The following is a 19,348-nucleotide window of genomic DNA, read 5'->3' as shown; positions in this document are numbered from 1 at the left end:
ACGCCTGTATATAACAGAAGAAATAGCACCACACAAAATGAAAAGAAAAATATCGAAATAAACAAAAGCTGCATTCACAAATGCGCAGGGTCTACTCGACAAGCTTCATAAATAGTTTAAAGGTGCACCGAAATTGATACAAACAGGCATATGTGTTATATCGCAGCACGAACTAAAAGGGCACGAGGTCGCGGGATCGAATCCCGGCCACGGCGGCCGCATTTCGATGGGGGGAAATGTCAAAACGCCCGTGTACTTACATTTAGGTGCACGTTAAAGAACCCCAGGCTATCCAAATTTCCGGAGTCCTCCACTATGGCGTGCCTCATAATCAGAAAGTGGTTTTGGCACGTAAAAACCCACATGTTTTTTAAAATAAAGGCGCCTGAAGCACGTGCCACACCTGCATCTTTGATAACAGATCAGCCGGCGGTGGCCCCAGATTCGCGACTATAGCCTGGTCTAAGACTCACGAAAGCAGGACAGACAGACCTTGTGGTGCACTGTATCCATACGTAGGTTTCAGAGTACCAAGCTACTGCCGCCCCCCCCCCCTTCTTTTTTTTTCTTTTTCGGGAATGTTTTGTTGTTAACGTAAAAAGTAAAGGATAAATCGTTCACTTTTACTAAGGACTTTCAGGGCAGGTACGAAGCTATGACGTCGCCGATTTATGCACACTCTATCACGTTTGGTGAGCTTTTATTCGGTAAAAGTTACTAACTCTTCTAATAATCACTTTAACGCACGGTTTTAAATGTATGGTTTTAAAAGCAAACATTTTCTTTTTCAATAAACGCAGTTATAAGTACAGCGCCGTGTGTGTTCCCCACTCTCTTTCTTTGTCCCGTGTCTGCGACACTGGTTTTAGGTAATACGGAAAACCGCCAAACCACCTGATCGGTCGTTCTTCTCCCTGCAAGCTCGGTCTTTGGTTTCAATAGAACGCAGTGTAATTCGCCGGTACTGGTAATCTATAAACTACAGTTCTCAGTAGACGTTGTCCAAATCTCACGACGTCTTACGGCGAGCTAGGCCGGGAGACTTCTAGCCCGTCTCATCGTGTTTAGGCGTTTTTTCCTGGTTTAACAACACTCCGCTCCCGAGGCAAGACAAAGCCATTCAAAGTCGCCCGGTGAATTTCGTGATTGGGAAGTATTTTCTACCAAGCAGAATTACTGACATTAAATGTCGCTCGAGTTAGTCTGAGCTCTCCGCAAGTCGACATTTTTCGCGTAGAATTTCTTTCAAAGTTTTTTTTGCCTAATCGCTCACTACACGATAAACATCTGCCGCCTCCAATTTACTTGCAATCACGCCACGACAATGCTTCAAAAAACAAAAACAAACACGACATTTTTTTGCTCGCATCACTACGTATACCGGCACTTCTCTTTTGTCTTATCTTATAGCTATCAGATCGCACAATTAACGGCCAACCAACGTCGTGCAGGTTGTATTCTGCATTTTGTTGTGTTGAACAACACACCATTCTCGGATCTCTTTCTGCCCCAATTGTAGATCGTAGTTTCGCCTTTATATGATTTTCTTTTTTTTTTTTTCGACTGCCCTCGCTTCGAACATATATGTTACACATACCTACGTCTTTCTTTGTGTACGATAATCGGCTTACATGTGTTCTTGTAGTGCAATTTACCCGTGCTCGTGTTTGAATCATGTGCTCCTACTTTGGTTTGGCACCTCTTGAAGATTCTTCACACCTCATTTACTTGTTTCTACCAGTCATTTAATTGCAAAAGAAAAGAAAAAGAAAGCCTTGTTTACGTTTCAAAACCACAGTATGATTATGAGGCACGCCGTATAGTGGGAAAACTCCGGAATACTTTGACCATTTAGTGTTCTGTAACTTATATCCAATGCACGGTGTACGGGCGTTTCGGCATTCTGACCCCCCATGAAAATGCGGCCTCCGCGAGCGGGATTTGATCCCGCGACCTCGTGTTTAGCTGCGCAACGCTATAGCCACTACGCCAGCACCGCCGGAGTCGTTGAATTCTATCTGGTTTCCTCGTTTTCCTTGACACAATTATGATGCCGAAATTTTTCCTTCTCTTTTTTCTTTTATTGTAGTTGCCAATGTTAGCCCGCGTGTGAGGTGCGCATACTCCTCGTCACTTCGTTATGTAACTAACCTCTCTCCCCCTTTTACCATTCATTACTATAGGTGCACTAATACATTATTTAATTAATGGATTGATTATATTATTTGATTAATTAATTCTTTAATCGCCTAATAAGACTGAAGTTTCTACTATACCGGAGGAGTAATTTTCTGGTCCTGCTTGACTTTACATTTCTCCTTCATCAGTGTCCCACCAAAACGAGAAAAAAAAAGCTAGGTTGCTTGAGTCGACTTGGCTGCCAGATGGGCGATTGTCATCTTGGTCTTAGGCATCGCTAGCTAGACAGGACGAAAAAAAACAAAACAGAAGACAGATGTCGGCGCCAGCTTCAGAATCCTGTACCGTACCCACGATTCGAGGGTTTCGACAGCGTTTGCCGAGGATTACTTCTTCGTCAAGAAATTAAGGACACATTGCGTTGGAAAGGACGCAAGTATTAAACCTGGGAACATTTGCGATGTTTCACATTATAAAAGAAAAACGGTTAAAATATGCGAAAATATTGAATTTCTGAAGTCACCCTCACGCCATCAGTGCCCTAGGTTAGAGAACGAAATTTAAAGAAAAAAAGGAGTTCTGTCCTTGTTCTATACCTATATAATAACGTACTTTCCTCTTCCGACTAATTATAAGAAGAGCAACAAAATAGCGTTATACGTTATTTTACAAAACTAATAACGTTGTACGAAGCTGAACTGACAGTCTACTGCTCTGCTATCCCTTTATTTGTCATTAAGCGAGGGTCGTTTCGCAGGCCCATTGTTGCACTCTTGCGAAGATTCGTACTACCCGCCACGCTAGCTTAGTGGCTATGGCGTTGCGTTGTTACGCTCGAGGTTGAGGGTTCGATCCCGGCGGCTGCTATCGCGCGTCAATGCGGGTGAAATGCAAAAAAAAAAAAAAAAAATACGCTCGTCTACTTTGATTTAAGTGCACTGTGAAGAACCCTGAGGGGTTGGAAATTAATCAGGACTGTTCCACTGCAGTGTGCCTCATAATGAGATCGTGTTTTTGTCACCTAAAACTCCATAATTTATTTAGGTTTTTTAATTGACCTTCAGGTGAATGGATATACGGCAGGATCCCGAATACGTACCTATAATGTTATTTGGTAAGAAAGAACCTATATTGTGGTACTTTCGCTTTATTTGAGCCCAGAAGCAATGTGAAATAACAATATAGAACGCAATTCAGCCAGTCTCGTTTGCATTGACCTATGCTTTACCCACCTGCGTGGGCAAGAACTAAGAGACCCCTACCATTCGCTTACGCTTCCAATTACAGCCTAGATGAGCTCAATTGTTCATGACATATTGGTCGCCAGTTTTCGGCCTTTTGATTGCTATTATGATTCGGCGATATACCTTAATTATCAGTCGTTAAGTGGGATAAATGGTAAAATAAAAAAAAAAACGCGAGAAATACGAAATAAAGTTTACGACCCCTTGCCGTACCAACGCATATAATGAGAGACCACATCTGACATTAAAAAAATAAAAACCAATGTCGGCGCCTCCAAGCCATCGACAAACGCTGTCAGGATTGTGTACTGGTGTACTCTAAAGCGCCATCCCGTCAAGCACCAGGTCATCATCACTGGTACCTTGAGGAGCCAATGCGATTGCAGATGTACACGGTGCATGCTCTGTTGTGAGACGATTGTAGCAACGCCTGTCAAGGGCTCAATGGCAGCAGCACTTGACCCTACACTCACCAGGCCGATCACTGTACTGAACATCTGGAACAAGTCTGTGTAGATGACCGAGTACAGGCCGCCCAGTGCCGTGTAGAAGAGGATAACCAGGGCAGACGCGATGATGATCAAGTGACTGTTCAGGTGCACAATGGTCTCCACAGTGTTACCTGCAACGGCGGGTTCCAATGAGTAACATAGAGCCACACTTAAGCCAATACGTCTCAACAACATAACGGTGCTGCTCCTTAAAGAAACTCTTAAGCTTATGACCTGTTTGTTTGTTGGTTTGTTCGCTTGTTTGTTTGTCTCACGTTTTCACAGGGATTTGTCGCTTTAGCTTGGTCAGAATGCCCTCCTTTGCGTCATGGTGGACCAAAACCGCGCCATTGATCGCCATTCTTTCATCTTTTAGACGTCTTGATGTCCGCCGACAAGAAATGACCAGCACAAGATAGACTGTAAAGACTGGTTGAGCAACGTAGCGGTTGAGACCGGTATCACATAGAATCCAAAGTATAGTCTGTCCACTGTGGATAGGAAATGAAAGCACCAGCGAGAAAGAAATTGGGGTTTGTACAAAACCTATTATCTATGACTTTAATGAAATCGCAAGCGGGTACACTCTCCGGTGATAACAAAATGTGCGACTAAATAAGCTTTGTCAGTCTCTTTTGATTGCCGTTGCTCACTGACCGGATAGGCTATTCAGCTAATCTATTGTAGCTTCGCATGATTTAGCGAACCCCCCCCCCCCCCCCCCCAGTCATCCGGCAAGCAAGTTAATTGAGTAGGACGTTCTTGCTGGCTAGTTCGTTGATACTTGAAGGAAGGTTGAAACTTGCGCAAAAACTGAGGACAAACGCAGGGAACACACAATTTACCACTGCGCTCGTAGTGTATGGTGTGTTCCTACCGCTTGTCCTCGTTTTTTTGCTCAGTTTTAACCTTGCTTCAAGTTAATTGAATTGGCAGCCGAAACCTCTAATTTGGGATAGTGCGAATGGTGCCTTTCCCCAGTTAGCCACAGGCTCTTCACATTTTGCATGCTCTCGGATGCTATATTGAAGACGCTAGCGAACTTCACTGGGCATGCCACAAAACTGAGTAGTATGTGGGTAACGCAAACACTTTTAAAGCTGCGTCAAATAAATTCATCACGAAAGTCGCTTGAACCTATCGCTCCGTGTGTACGGCGGGCCACTAGCCATATCACTGTCGTCCACCGCTACCGTGATGAGCACGTGGAGGCTACTCTGCATTCGTTCTACTGAATCTACTCATAATTTGCCATAAGTTTTTCTTTTTTCCATTTTTCAATATATTTATATCTGTAGTTGGGTACAACTTAAGAAGGCAGGAGAGGCACCGCCCAGATGACGGAAGCGCAGCAGCCGATTGCCTCCTCGACTAAAGAAATAGTCCCGTTGACGCGACTGGGCCCAGTTCGAAGCTCGGGCTGCCGTGTTCTCCGTAGGCGGGGTAACCGGCCGTCCGGCTTATGACGTCAGTCTAGAGTGCGCGCCCATTGGTGGAGGCTCGTGTGCATCCGCCTTTTGGGGCAAATACCGCTGCCGCCTAAAGTTGTACCTGACTATAGTTAAATCATCATTTCGCCAATTCGGCTACACGTTGTCTTTCAATTGATATCTAATATAACCAAACCTATACAGGCGTTGTCCCGGTTTTGTTTTCATCATCCAACTTTAATTATTGCACAGGATAAACCATTAAGTAATAGAAGTCCGACGCAGACTAGGGGAGGAGATAGCGGACGCGTTTATTGGTTGCAGGGGCCGATGGTGTTAACAGTGTTCATAGGTAGGAAGAACAAATGCACAGACTAAAAATAGACGGCTTGCGTAACATCCAAGGAGGTGCCGAAACTACATGGAACCGGAAGCGCATGCGCCGCGCAGACGTCGCCATCCGCTTCGTTCCTTTACACACGGCATAAAAGAAGAACCTAGCTCATGCCTCAATTTATCTTATTCCGGAATTGGGGATTCAGTCTTTGGCACCTGGAACCGATGCAAGTTTTGCGATGCACTGCCAATGGGAGAAGCATAAGCAGGGTCGATTTCCCGAATAATCAATTCGTTCTTGGTACAGTAATGTCACCCTAAAGTACACTGCGAAGCCGAGTGCGTCCGTGGTGTGCAGCTCGGCTGATGCTGGTACACGAAACGCTGCTGCAATAGCTTATTCGCAGTTCCTCTCATCACCTATAAATGTGACAAGACATTTTTTTTAATTCTTGCTATCACTTATGCTATAGTCTTCTATGGCATTTTCAGACCAGATTCTTTCGGTCATCTAACCTAACCAAAAATGTGGGCCGATCCCAAAGATCGTTGAGCTCAAATATATGCCACAACTGCGAAAGCCGTCAGCTCCAAGAATGTGGGCAGTTGGCCTCAGTATGTGCCGCGGGATGTGTGCCGCTCTTCAACGAATTTCTGCGACAGTAACTCGGCTACGTGCCACTGGGTATGCGCTGACTTGGCAGCGGCGCGAGAGAGGAACCCGGCTGCAATGGGTGCCTCATACGTGACGCGTTTCGGCTATTCGCGTACTTGGACAGTCATCGCAAATGAGTTCTGCCCAATGTTTTTTTTTTCTTCACTCACGCGTTGCGCTTACCTAGAGCGGTAAGCACGGAGGCGGACCAGAAGACCTCAGAAAAGACGGCGGGCACAGTGAGAAGGATGGAGATCCACTTGCCGTAATGCTGCTGGAAAGGGTCCAGCATCGTCAGCGCCTTGGTGACTCGCATCTTGCCCGCGAAGAACCAGCCGCCTGCGTGCACGCATCTTTTTTGTTAGTGCGATCTAAAAGCCACGGCGCGCCATCGGGCATAGACGATGGGTATGCGCGCTGGTAAGCGTACGGCCACCTCGACCGAGACGCTTGAACTTGTGAACACAGCCGTGTCAGTTGCGTTCCGCCGCAGAATCGCAGTTTCTGTCGAAGCTTCCACTTGGGCATTTAGGCCAGCTCGCTACTCTTCCAAGTTAGATCGTGAAAGCGCACGGAGTGCAAAAAGAAAGGCGGTGTCATATAGGAGAGAAAACGGGAACACCAGCTAGTACATCAGCACTGCTTCTTCTAAGTTTGACATTATTACACTGTGGTCGCTAAATGAATGCCGTCACCTTCTCACTACGTGGTACCAACGGCTGTGAGCGGCACGGGAAATGTGCTTTTGCTGCGTGTCGTTCTTCCATGCACGTTTGGCGCCTCCAAGAGTACAATGCTCTTAGATTTCTCAAAATCTTTCCCCGGGCACAATATGCTTGATTTCTACTTTTTAACAGCGCTTAGTGAGCGCAAGACTCCGCGCCACATGTAGATGAGTAAAAAAAATTGCCGCGGTGTTTAGCACAAACTGTATTTGTTCATCGTTTAGTAGTCCCAATGTCCTCACCTGTTTTTATTTAAGAAAGGAGCAGAAAACTTTGAAAGATGTCACCTTGCTGGCTTCTTCCTTCGCTAAAGGCTAAACGTGTAGAGTTGTTTTCAAGTAATACAATATGATCTTGCGCTGTATCATAGGCCATCATTTGGTCACCATCAGTTCAGCAGTAATTACATCCAGCCGAACAAAAATATCTGATTATGCTGCTGTCAAGGCGTGGAGACTAAGCCTCCCCCCCCCCTCCCTGGCCCTTGCAGATACAGGTATTCTCACTAATTAGCTCTCTCTTTGATACGTACATCAACGTTTCTCCGAATCTGAGCAAAGTATTCGTAAACTACCCGTTGTTGAGAAAACGTCGTCACTCATTCTTGTCAAGGTATAGCTGGCTCTGCTGCTTTTCAATAGCTCATTTTCGCTAGCGCTATTGCTAGAATCGCGGTGATGGCGGGTTTGCGAAAAGTTTATCTGAGCAGCCTGAGCAGCGTGCATTGTGCCACCAACGAGAGTACAAAGAGAAAATATAGGTCCCAACGCGGAACAACGCAGCCGCTGCTGGCGTGGACGGCAACTCAACACTGTTGTGCCATTACCACCAGCCCGGATTCCGAATCTGCAAGATGCAGAATTTATCCTGCGAGCGCCCTTTGGACAAACCCGGGGCTGCGCCGAAAGGCACAGCGCCCTAATTCTCCCTTGACAAGTCAAGATGCTGAGCCGTCAGGCAGTGGTGTCCTCCGGAGAAGCATCGGCGGGCAACATGTTCAAACGTGTCGCCTAGTGCCAGACAGCCCGGCGCCGTACCTCCCCTTTCCTGGAGGTCACCGCGCCCGCCAACTTTGAACGGGGTGGCCAGAGCGGTCGCTGGTTGGACCTCTCGGACGACCGTCGAGTGCTCACTTTGTATTGGGCCGTTTGAGTGACAATGGTGCTCGGGGGTTATAAAGCCGCGACGCGGCCGCCTGAAAAAACCGGATCCGCCGACCCACCGGGAGCTGAGTGCCGCTCTCGACTGGAGGGAGATGTCACGCGTTTTCGCCAGATGTCGCCGTGCGGGAACAGTCGCGTTTGCTGTGAGCTCTCGGCCCCAGTGCCGATCCCTTCATGTCCTGTATAATGACCTGTATATAGTGTATAAAGTCCCTTTTGTTATTCTCACCGACGCCTGACTCGGAGTCTTCGCTACCAACGCTCTGTCACGAAACGGGTGACGAGCGCTACGGGACCACCTCAAAGTCGTAACAGTGGTGGCACCGGTGCAAAGTCGTAACAACACACACCCCGATCTATCCTGCATCCTCAAGACCAACGCAATCTGACGTTTACGAAGAAGCGCTATGATAATTCGGTTGTGACCGTGATAATTTGCGCTTACAAATCGACGCGCTTACACGTCTCGGAAGACTGCTACATTTTACTGCGTGCGTGCGTGCGTGCGCGAGTGCGCGTGTGCGCGTGTGCGCGTGTGTGCGCGTGCGTGCGCGTGTGTGCGCGTGTGTGCGTGCGCATGTGCGCATGTGCGCGCGTGCGTGTGTGTGTGTGTGTGTGTGTGTGTGTGTGTGTGTGTGTGTGTGTGTGTGTGTGTGTGTGTGTGTGTGTGTGTGTGTGTGTGTGTGTGTGTGTGTGTGTGTGTGTGTGTGTGTGTGTGTGTGTGTGTGTGTGATAGCGCGCGTGCGCGCGCGCTCAAAATTTTGAATACTAATGGAAAGACGAGCACGACACACAAACGGCACGCGTTGGCGTCGCCTATACTCCTCTTGTGCACCGAGCGCACCAAGAAGCATCATCATCATCATCATCATCATAAAAACTTTATTGTAAGACTGAGGAGCTTGGAGCACGCAGGCTCCCAGGCCCCCGCACGACCCCACTGCACTCAAGCGTTTATGTTGCTTCGCTCCATAACGCTGGCAGCCCGATCAGTAGCCATGGTCTGCACGACCGGGTCTCCAGAGCGCAGCAGGGTCTCCCATTCCTCCCAGGTCTGCAGGTGCTCGAGGCCCCGCGGGGGAGGATCCGTCGGGCAATTAGAAAGGAGGTGGAGAGCAGAAGCGCGAGGTTCGGGACATAGATTACAGGCTGATGTGAGGAATAGTGGGTGATAGTGAGAAAGAGTCAGAGGAGATGGGAGACTGTGAGTTTGTAATCGGTGCCAAAGGGTTGCTTGTCGATTGCTAAGGGATTTGTGCGGTGCGGGGTACAGCTGACGCGCCGCCTTGGAGGCATTCGTAACCTCGTTGAAAGTGCGCGCGCGCTCTTTCGTGAATCCCGGATCGGAGGCCTCAAGAGCCCGGTTTAAAGAACCTCGGGCTAAGAGGTTGGCGGCCTCGTTTCCAGGATTCCCGCAGAGCGCGGGCACCCAAATCAGCTCCACATGACGGGGTGGGGGTGCAACGGGCGAGTCCAGTATGCAAAAAGCAGGGACGTGGACTCGGCCTCGTCGTGGACTCGGCTGTCCTGTGTATGAGGGGAGAGGAGATGGTATGCCAGGTGAAGTGTATGTGTCGCGGAGTGTACCCAAGAGAGCATCGGGGTTTTCCATGTGTGTGTGTATGAGCCGGGTGACGTGGTGCTGGGTGGTGTTTTTTGTTTTCGATGGATCGATGAGGTGTCGGAGGAGGTGCCACGCCCTTTTGGTTGTCAGGTTGCCGGCGATGCCGTCGCATACTTGCCCCCAATTTGAGCGGCAGAGCTCCTCCGAATGTAGTTAAATGTGGGATTGTAAAGCGGCTAAGCGTTTCTTTAGTGTTCTGTTATGTTTACCCCGTTTCCACCTTTTTAGGAGGCTGTGGTAAGCCTCCCAGAGGTGGGCGAGTCGGGTGTCTAGTGCCGGGGTGTCTGTGGTGGTTTCAATCAGCTGCGAATGGTGTTGGATGTCAGTCTAAAGAGAGTCTACCCAGTCGGTGATGTCGGTGATGGGGTTGTCAGGGAGGGCAGTCCGCGCGGTGCGGAGAGCGTCTCAGTTAATGAGTTTGTGTGTCATGTAGGCGTGGCGGGGTGGTTTGAATAGGACAGTGACTTGTATCATGTAATGATCACTGCCCAGTGTGTGTTGTGTTCTCGTCCAGGTCACATCACGGAGGGAGCGGCTGATCACCAGATCCGGACTAGTGTCCATGCTGACACTGTTGCCGATTCGCGTAGGCATCTGAAAGTTGTTGTGGACGGAAAGTTGGAGGTTCTGCATGAGCAGCCAGAGCCTGCGACCTCTGTGTGTGGTTGTTTTATATCCCCAGTCAGTGTGCTCGCTGTTGAAATCCCCACCGATTAGTACGGGGCGCTTCCCTGCTAGGCGGCACAACTCTCGGAGGAGGGAGTCCAACGAGGCCATCGGTTGGGATGGGGGGTGGTAGATATTGGCAATAAAGATGGATGGGAGTGTATGTGTATGGTGGATAATTTCGGTGATCACGCAGGGCGTCTCTGATGCGATGTAATGTGTCTTGTGTGTTAGAGTGCGGTGCACAAGTGTGGACGCCCTGGGTCTGTTTGTAGTGTCAGAGTGTGTGGAGTTGTAACTGGAAAGTGTGGCCTGATTGGCGGTATCTTGGAGAAGGACTTGGGGTGTTGGGGAGAGGGTAGGAAGTAGAAGCTGCAGGGGCGCGCGCTTGCCCCGGAAGCTGCGGCAGTTCCAGGTTATGATGTGAAGGGAGTTATTGTTGCCCCGTCCCGCCATATTGGAACGTAGAGGGATGGATAAGAGGGGTTAGTCTCGCGTCTATTGGGATGTGGGGTTCCATGGCAGCTAGTTGTGCTGTGGGGAGAAGGGGGGTAGAGAGCGGGGGGAGCTGCGTGAGGCGTGCTTCGAAGAGGTTGACCATTTTCTGAAGTATAGATTCCATGCAGCGTGCCAAGTGCGTCTCCACTTTCGTAGTAAGGTCAGTGATGAAAGCATTGAATTTGTTTTCGAGGCGACCCTCAATCTCTTTGAGTTTTTTGTCAAATTGGTCGGAGAGGTCTTTCGATTTGGAGTCGACATCGATCGGCTCGGAGGTGAGGGGTGGGGGAGTGACACGTTGTTTTTTTTTTTTTTTGAGGGGGGTGATTGAGAGGGCGGTGTTGGTTTGTGATAGAGTAGGAGGTGAAGTTGGGGGGGGGAGTGAGAAAGAGTAGGAGAGGGAAGTGAGCTCTGAGTGAGGACTGTGAGTCGTCTTACCTCCTCCCGCAGGGCCCGGAGCTCCCCTTCGTTGTGGTCCGGAGTTTTCTGGGCGGGGGCAGGCGGCGATTTTCTTGCGCGGTCGGCCCAGGTGAAGTCCTGCTGGGGCTTGTGGCTACGGTCACGTGAAATGGTGCGCGCAGTGCTTGCACTGCGCGATGACTTTCGCGAGGCTGGCTGCTGCTCCCGGGTTCTTGACTGGCGTCCGGTGGTTGGCTGGGTGCCGGGTGGCGGGCGTGCGTACCGGTACTTCCATTGAATATTCCCAGTATGATGCTCGTCCCCAACCCCCAACCTGTGCACTTGGGTGCACAGGTTGGGGGTTCCGTTGGCATGTGCTTGTCACCGCAATTGTGGCAACATCCGCTAGTTGGGACGGCACAGACATCCTGGCGGTGTCCGATGCGGCTGCAGTTGTAGCAAGCCTCCATTTTTGGTCGATGAGGAAAGCAAGTGTGAATACCCACCCAAAAGCGGACAGCCTTTGGCAGGGGGCCGGTGGCGAAAATGATAATAATGGATCGGTTTTTCCCGAAGGGCCGAGCGTCAATAATTGGTAGTTGAGGATTGAAGGGAACAAGTCCTTTCAGGATTTCACCGTGTGACTCACCACTGTGGGCCATGGGAATGACGCCCCTCACGGCATCATCGGGCGGAGCGAGGTATGCAGCGACATCAGTTGCGCTCGTGCCGATGCGGATTGACGTTATTTGGGCATAAGCTCGAGCTCGAGCCCCCTCTGGAGCGCTTCCTGCAGGTGGATTTTCGTCACATCACAGATTGCTGCGAAAAGCGTTCGAGGGGTCTCCTTGGTTACGTCCAAACCGCCACGTGGTCGGGCTACGATCTTGAAGTCTCCCCGCGGGAGTTGCGGGAGAGGCGCATGTCGAGTACGGAACGGGCGCTGCGCAGCTGGCGGCGCCGCAGCTCGGGATATCTCGGCGGTTGAACGGCCGTCGCCGCCCTTGGGTTCCGTTTGGGGAGAGTGAGGGGCAGTCGCCGGGTGGTACTGTTTGTGGAGACGCAGGACAGTCTCCCATTCCCCGTTTAGGGCTTCGGCGGGGTCGATGTCAGTGCCGTTTACTTGGTATTCCATGGATGGGTGGACTGTGGGGGTCACGGACGCTAGGCCTAAGACAGGCGTGCACCAGGGAGACGGAGAAAAGGCCGAAAAATCCGACCCGGGCGGGATAGTGACACCCAGGTGGGCTCAAAATGGGTGGCTCACCTTCCCGGATACGATGGTGGCGATGTTGAGAGCCTCAAGTCAAAATGACCGGTCGCTGTGGACTTCGAAGGAGGAGCCCATACACAGCGCGTCCGCTTGCAGCGATACCGAAACCACCCTCTCGCACCAAGAAGCCAAGCCATAGAAACACTTCAAATGCTTCAAAAGAGGTACAACGAAAAGGCACACAGCTGCAAACGAGTTTTCGAGTGTTTTGAGTGGTTCCAAGTGGAGAAATGAGCGTTCAAAAACCATCCTCATTTCGGTCGTGTCGTAAAGAGCAAAGCGTCAAAATGGTTCGACAAAAAGCTAACCAGAATAATCGCTACACATATAAAAAAATTTCAGGAGCTGCTGGCATAAATTGGATTGTCCATCTTGGGTCATGAGTTGTATGTCTTTGTAGGTTTGTGTGTTGCAGTTCTTGGGAGGTCTCCCCTTTAGCGTTGGTCTGTACAGTAACACCTCAGATTTTTCGGCCGAGCATGTTAGACCGGTGCCTTCTAGGTATTTCTCGACTGTTACCCAAAGTCGAGAAGATAAGGGTGTTGGGAATGATCATAGAAGCCAAGGGCACCAACGGAGAAACTAGTCGTAAAATCGAAGCCAAAGTTTCTCAGACGATGCGATTGATCAAGAGAATCACCAACAGGCACCAGGGAATGAAAGAAGCAAGCGTCATGAGCAACGTCACCCAGGCGTTCGTCATAAGTCAGATCATGTATGTGGCTGCATGTACAACAGTTGGCGCGCCACAGGAAATAAAGCTAGACGGCCTGATTAGGAAGATATACAAACAAGCGGTTGGACTCATGCTAAGCACGAGCACGGCGAAACTCCTAGAGCTAAGACAGCACAACACGCTAGAGGAGCTAATAGAAGCGCAACGTATAGTGCAATACGAACGCTTCTCCAAGACGACGGCGGGCAGACATATCCTAGATAAATTAGGGATCCGCTACAACACACAACACGGAGACAAACGGGATATAAACAAGGAAATAAGGGCCAAACTCACGGTACCCCCCCTTACCCAAGAATACGCATTCTGTACACCACGAGGGCAGGAGAAAAACCAGGGCAAAGACCATGGCAAAGAACTACGGAAGGAACAAGGACGCGGTCTTTGTAGACGCTGCACGTTACAAACACAAACGTAGCTTTGTCGCAGCAGTACTTAACCACAACAGACAATGCTGCAGAAGCTTGACTATAAGCACGACACGCATCGAAACGGCGGAGGGAGCGGCTATAGCGTTGGCCATAGCAAAAACCAACGCATACTATATAATCAGCGATTCCGAGACGGCAGCACGCAACTTCGCGAATGGCCGGATCTGAGCTGAGGTGCTAAACATACTCAGAAAAGACAAACCAACAAGGGAAGATAGATGCGTCCAAATCCTATGAATACCAGCCCACACCGCCGACTCAACGGGAGAGGACAACCCTCACACGGCGGCACACAACGTAGCTCGAGGACTGACTTTCCGAGCTGCGACGAACGTAGACCCCTCGACAGGACCCTCCGAAGTATGGGAATGGGAAGATAGAATGACCAGGTTTAACGACATCACCAACCATTACAGGATGCAAAGATGCACTTATGCACCACCCCATCCACAACTCACCAGATTGCGAGCTGTCCGGTGGCGACAACTACAAACCAAATCATACAAGAGCCCGATACTAATGCACGCTATTTGTCCAGACATATACACAACAGATAGATGCAAAGTGTGTGGCACCAGAGCCACACTAGAACACATGCTATGGGAATGCCAGGGACTAATACAGGACAAAGCGAGCGAAGCCTCCATCGACAGCCTCCGCGCGCGATGGCAGGGCCGCGCTGCTCTGCTCGAACCTGGAAGGCCAACTCCGGGCAGTCCAGCGGGCCAAGAAAGCCGCCGAGAGGCAAGAACTCTTGGCCGTAACCTCGGCGGGTGCCCCAGCCCACTAAATCGCCGGCCGCGAATCGTTCTGATTCGAAATAAAGTTTTCTCACTCACTCACTGCCATAAATTGTAGCTCTTGTGAGTGAATTTTGAGTGCGTAATTAGGCATGAGAGGCGTTGCAGCAATGTTTATTGCCCGCCTGCTGACGCAGAAGAACTCAACAATAAAACAAAGAACACTCGTTTCAGTTTCTACCATGGTTTAAAAATCACATAGTGACCCACACCACCTTTCAAAGATCATGATGAGTGACGAAAACTGTGCTACGGTATGAACGAGAAATCGAGCAAGTTTCGAACCGTTTCAAGTCACCTGCACCAAGGCCGAAAAGAAAGAAAGAGAAAGGCGCTCGGTGTGAAGACAATAGTCATCGTAGTTTATTTTTCTTTTCTTCCGCGTTTGTGGAAATCTGCAACAGGAATTTTCTCGTTGTGGACAGATTGTCTATCAGCTGTCTTATTCCAAGGTATTAGAGCGTTTAAGAAAATGTGAGCGATGGAAACACGCAATATTGTGGCACTAGTGTCATTGGTTTCGCCATCGCGACAGTTGCGTTGCTCACGCTGCATTTGTCTATGACGCGGTAGTGAGCATCGCAGGGATGGGCTGGCGTTCCCCACGCACCCTGTTCATCGGACCCAGCTTCTTGTGATATTTATTTTAGAAAAAAAAAAATCTATTGAGGTAAGGAAATTTACCCTAATGCCTGCGGTGAAGACGACTTCGTGGGGGCTGGAGAAGCTCAAGAGTTGCTTCGAGTAGAGGGTTGAAGAGGTTGTAGACGTGTGCTGACTCCGTAGGAGATTATTTTGAAGTTAATTAGGTGATTTTTTGTCCTAAATGAAAGTGATGTTTTCATATAGGAACAGTCCACTTTTTTTATGTGTCCCCCACTTCATATATAGTTTATAGTCCGTTGGTATGCTCCGCTTAATTCTTGACAAAGCATGTCATGGAATGGTATTTGTGCTATATATCTCACCTAGTTTTATTATTTGAATTAAACAGTGCCGTATTATAGTCAAATGTTTCTTATATTTCTGTGTTACTTAGTCGTTGACTGTCAAATCTACAACCCTGAATGTTGGCCTTGAGCAGCGCTTGTCTCCTTTTCTCGCATATCCCAGCCATGTTCAAACGAACCCGAATAAACGATGTATGTATGTATGTATGTATGTATGTATGTATGTATGTATGTATGTATGTACGTATGTATGTATGTATGTATGTATGTATGTATGTATGTATGTATGTATGTATGTATGTATGTATGTATGTATGTATGTATGTATGTATGTATGTATGTATGTATGTATGTTTGTATGTATGTATGTATGTATGTATGTACTTACGTGTGTGCGTGTGTGCGTTGCATTGCGCCGTGTCTGTAAGATATAAATAGCAGACGAGTTCCAGCTATATATTGCCATTGCTAGAGAGAGAAAGTTGCAATATTTATGGCCTCGTGGACTGCCACTGCGAATACTCTGTCAGGTGGACAAGTGTCTTATTCTTGGCCGTGCCCAGTCATCTAGATGTTCTAGCGCCCCGTGAAGCTTACCGCCCCCCCCCCCCCCCAAAAAAAAAAAAATTGTCAAGTGTTCAACCAAAAATTATCTGGTGAAGAACGAGAATATCAGAAAACGGAATAAGACACCTGTACTGGAGGACAAAACGTCAATCGATGTCTTTTTTTTCTTGCAATAGCCAGTGTATGATTTTTTCTGCTAAGCCTTAAAAAGAAATCTACAGTATTACTGCGGTGGGGCTGGCATTACGCAAGGATGGCAGAACAGCTTTATCTAACAACGACCAACGCTGTCGATTACGACAGAAATTTAGGGGCACCTGCTTGGATACACTATAGTTTAAGTATACCAGAAGACCACATATCTCAGCCCATATTCGCACTACTCTTACGTAAGAGCTTTTCCTGACTGATCATCCATCCGCCACTCAGTATAGCGACCGACTTGACAATCACACGACAGCCGTTGTTGGCAGCCTATCGCGGACGGATTTCGCGTAAAAGGAGCACTGGGAATACGGACCCACGTGCAGGGTGTGCCCTCAGCGTTCGGAAGGGCAACGCTCCAGAGCGAAGCGCTGAAGAACTCCATGCCACTTATGAGCCGAGAACACTTTCTAACGAACCACTCGAAGAGAAAGCACTGCATCCGTGGCTGTATAACTCACCGACCATGAGGCTGAGGGCGTAGCCGAAAGGAGCCTGGCACCATACGATGCCGTTTGTGAAGACAGCTTCCGCCGTCGTGTTGAGGAAAGCGCCTCCGACCCAGGTCCCTACACGACAGGTAAAAAGAGCAGCTAGCTTTCTTAGCGTGAACGGTTTACATGGAAATACGTTAACGGTAAATTCTGAACGGGGGTCCATGGCACATATTCAAAAGTCATGATGTTGACTTCATTCGGTATGTTTGTCCTTCTGTACATCATCATCATCATCATCATCATCATCATCATCATCCTTATTAGTATTAGTAGCAGTAGTAGTAGTCTAAAGAAACCGTATCTCGTCCATCCCCCTTTTAATTAAAGAAACGCGAAAGTTACGACCGGCCGCGAAACCGCTCTTAGTGGACATTGCAACGAAAGGAGGTGAACGCGGATGCATGCACTTTTTAAGCCCAGCTACTGAAGTCGACATAATTACCATTAGAGGTGGCTTGCCATATATATATACGACTTTGCGAAATGTCGCCTCGTCAAATGAATTGTGACCTGATAAGAGTTTCGCAAAGGGCGTGTGCACTGCACCTGAGCCAGTTCACGAGCAAGTAAGCCGCATGAGTGGTTACCGAACGCGACAAATGCGTGAGTACTTGGTGCGTGCACTCTTACAAAAACCTATGCATAATATCTCCACGAAAGTTTCAGAGGTCTTGCGGTGCGATTACATTGTGTGTGTGTTTTTTTTTCTTTTCTTTGAACCCTCATCTTCCTTACGTGTCGTGTTCACACCTTCGTAACTTCCAGCTGAATCAAAGTCGATTAAGTACAGAAAGTTGCCTTGTATCCCACGTTTCTTTCTTTTAACTGCGTTAGTAAAATTTTTCAGAGCCAAAGCCACCCATGACCCCGCCTTTCTGCCTGAAAGGAGACCATATGGGCGAATGTGGCCAAGCGAGAAGTTGTGCTTTATACCGACCGGACTTGGCGGATCGAGCAGCAGTTAAGTCCGATCCGCGCGCCTATCCTGTGGTGGTCGGCGGTACCGTCGCGGCGGTTAATCTGGACGCGTCGGAGAGAGTGCTTGCAAGAACCGTGGAGGCACATCGACAGAGAAAGTCACAGGACGACCGCTGTACTCTGAAGTTCATTCAAAAATGGGCGCTGTCGATCGAGTGACACCACGCAGTCAAGGAGGAGGGGCGCACCTGTCATGGAGACGACGCCCAGCACCAGGGGCACGCTGCGATTGGCGAGAAACAGGCGCACCAGGTAATCGTTGTCGCTAGGCTTGATGCTCTCTCTGGCTTTCCTGTGGGATAGAGAAGGGGCTGTGCTTGGTGACTGCGCAGTTACCGAACAGTCTGAAGCACAGTTGTCTACGGAGCGTACGGAGTGGCCGGCCGCAGGCCGCGTGACCGTCCGAGGAACCTGCCTGGGTTTCACATCTGTTTGTTCTATAGCGCATGCACCGAGCCCGTGGCATCACCCTGCGTGGTCTAATGGCGGCGTCAGTGAGTACACTGTTTTTTTTTGCAAGAAATTCTGACAAAATCGGCCGGTTCACATGAGTGTGATTCACACTGTGCGAGCCTTACGGGGGTCAGCGTTTCGCATAGCACATAGGTCCGAACCCACTGAAGCAGATCTCAGACGATGACGACAGAATGCACCCTTTGTCGTATCGCTTGGTCCTTGGCAGCTACTGATCCTTGAGGGTGCACGTGTGTTTTAACATGCACGCAATGCACGTGCAACTAAGGTATATTTTTAATTCAGAGAAACTTCTCAATGTTTGCAACCTGCGCCTTAACCGCGGATCGGCGGGGAGGCGCCGCATTGGCTGCATGGTGGGTGTCCCAGGAGCTCGCGTTGAGTCATTGCGCAAAAGCAAAACTAACGCGAAACCAATGCAGCCGTCTATATATTAGCAGTACGAAGACTAGAAATGTATCTGTATTAAACACTCTTATGCGACAGGAGTAGAGTTTTCAAAGCGACATTGTCACATAAATCCCTTGGAAGCAAAAATAACATGCGTGTGCCGGGATGACGAAACAGTTCTATTTCGATACTTTTCACGCTTCGACAGCGGTTAGAGCAGCGCTCCACCCACGTTCTGGATTAAATTTCAAGGACGGTCTTGACACCTTCGAACATTGCTCATAGCTTTCCCGATGGCTGGGTTACGAAGCGTGCAGCGAGCTCGTGTTACACTACTACTTTCCACTGACCTGCTGCGAGGCTTCGAAGTGTATTTAGCTCTACGCGTCAATGCTGCTCGCGTAAGCAGCGACGACAATAATTGTGGTGGCAGTGTTCTCAGCTTTAGCTTCTACTCGTACAAGGAAGGCGCCGAGGGGCACTCTCTGCTAGACTACTACGCGCAAGTCCACTAGGGAAGCATTGGGGGTCAATATAAAAACCTCCGTAGTGATGTGAGCTGTCACAATATTATTGTTATCTGCGTTAAGCTTTGTAACGAAGCATTTAAACACGCGAAATGAGTTTCTGGAGAAACACACGTACGCGTAACAAGTTTTTTAAGAAAGGAAACCTGGG

General features: G+C 49.0%; 1 protein-coding gene across 1 annotated transcript in view; it reads right to left on the bottom strand.

Moving 5' to 3' along the window:
• The window catches only part of LOC126516540 (high-affinity choline transporter 1-like), a 57,854-nt gene that overhangs the window by 30,469 nt on the left and 8,037 nt on the right, over positions 1–19,348 (bottom strand). The window contains exons 2-5 of the mRNA XM_072289235.1: positions 17,995–18,130; positions 16,793–16,900; positions 6,479–6,634; positions 3,857–4,005 (exon numbers count right to left, since the gene is read on the bottom strand). Coding sequence (XP_072145336.1) covers positions 3,857–4,005; positions 6,479–6,634; positions 16,793–16,900; positions 17,995–18,130 — 549 coding nt within the window. The remainder of the gene's footprint in view (positions 1–3,856; positions 4,006–6,478; positions 6,635–16,792; positions 16,901–17,994; positions 18,131–19,348) is intronic.

The sequence above is a fragment of the Dermacentor andersoni genome, chromosome 1, assembly GCF_023375885.2.
Source record: "Dermacentor andersoni chromosome 1, qqDerAnde1_hic_scaffold, whole genome shotgun sequence".
NCBI classification, from domain to species: domain Eukaryota; kingdom Metazoa; phylum Arthropoda; class Arachnida; order Ixodida; family Ixodidae; genus Dermacentor; species Dermacentor andersoni.
This window is presented reverse-complemented; position numbering and strand designations above follow the sequence as displayed.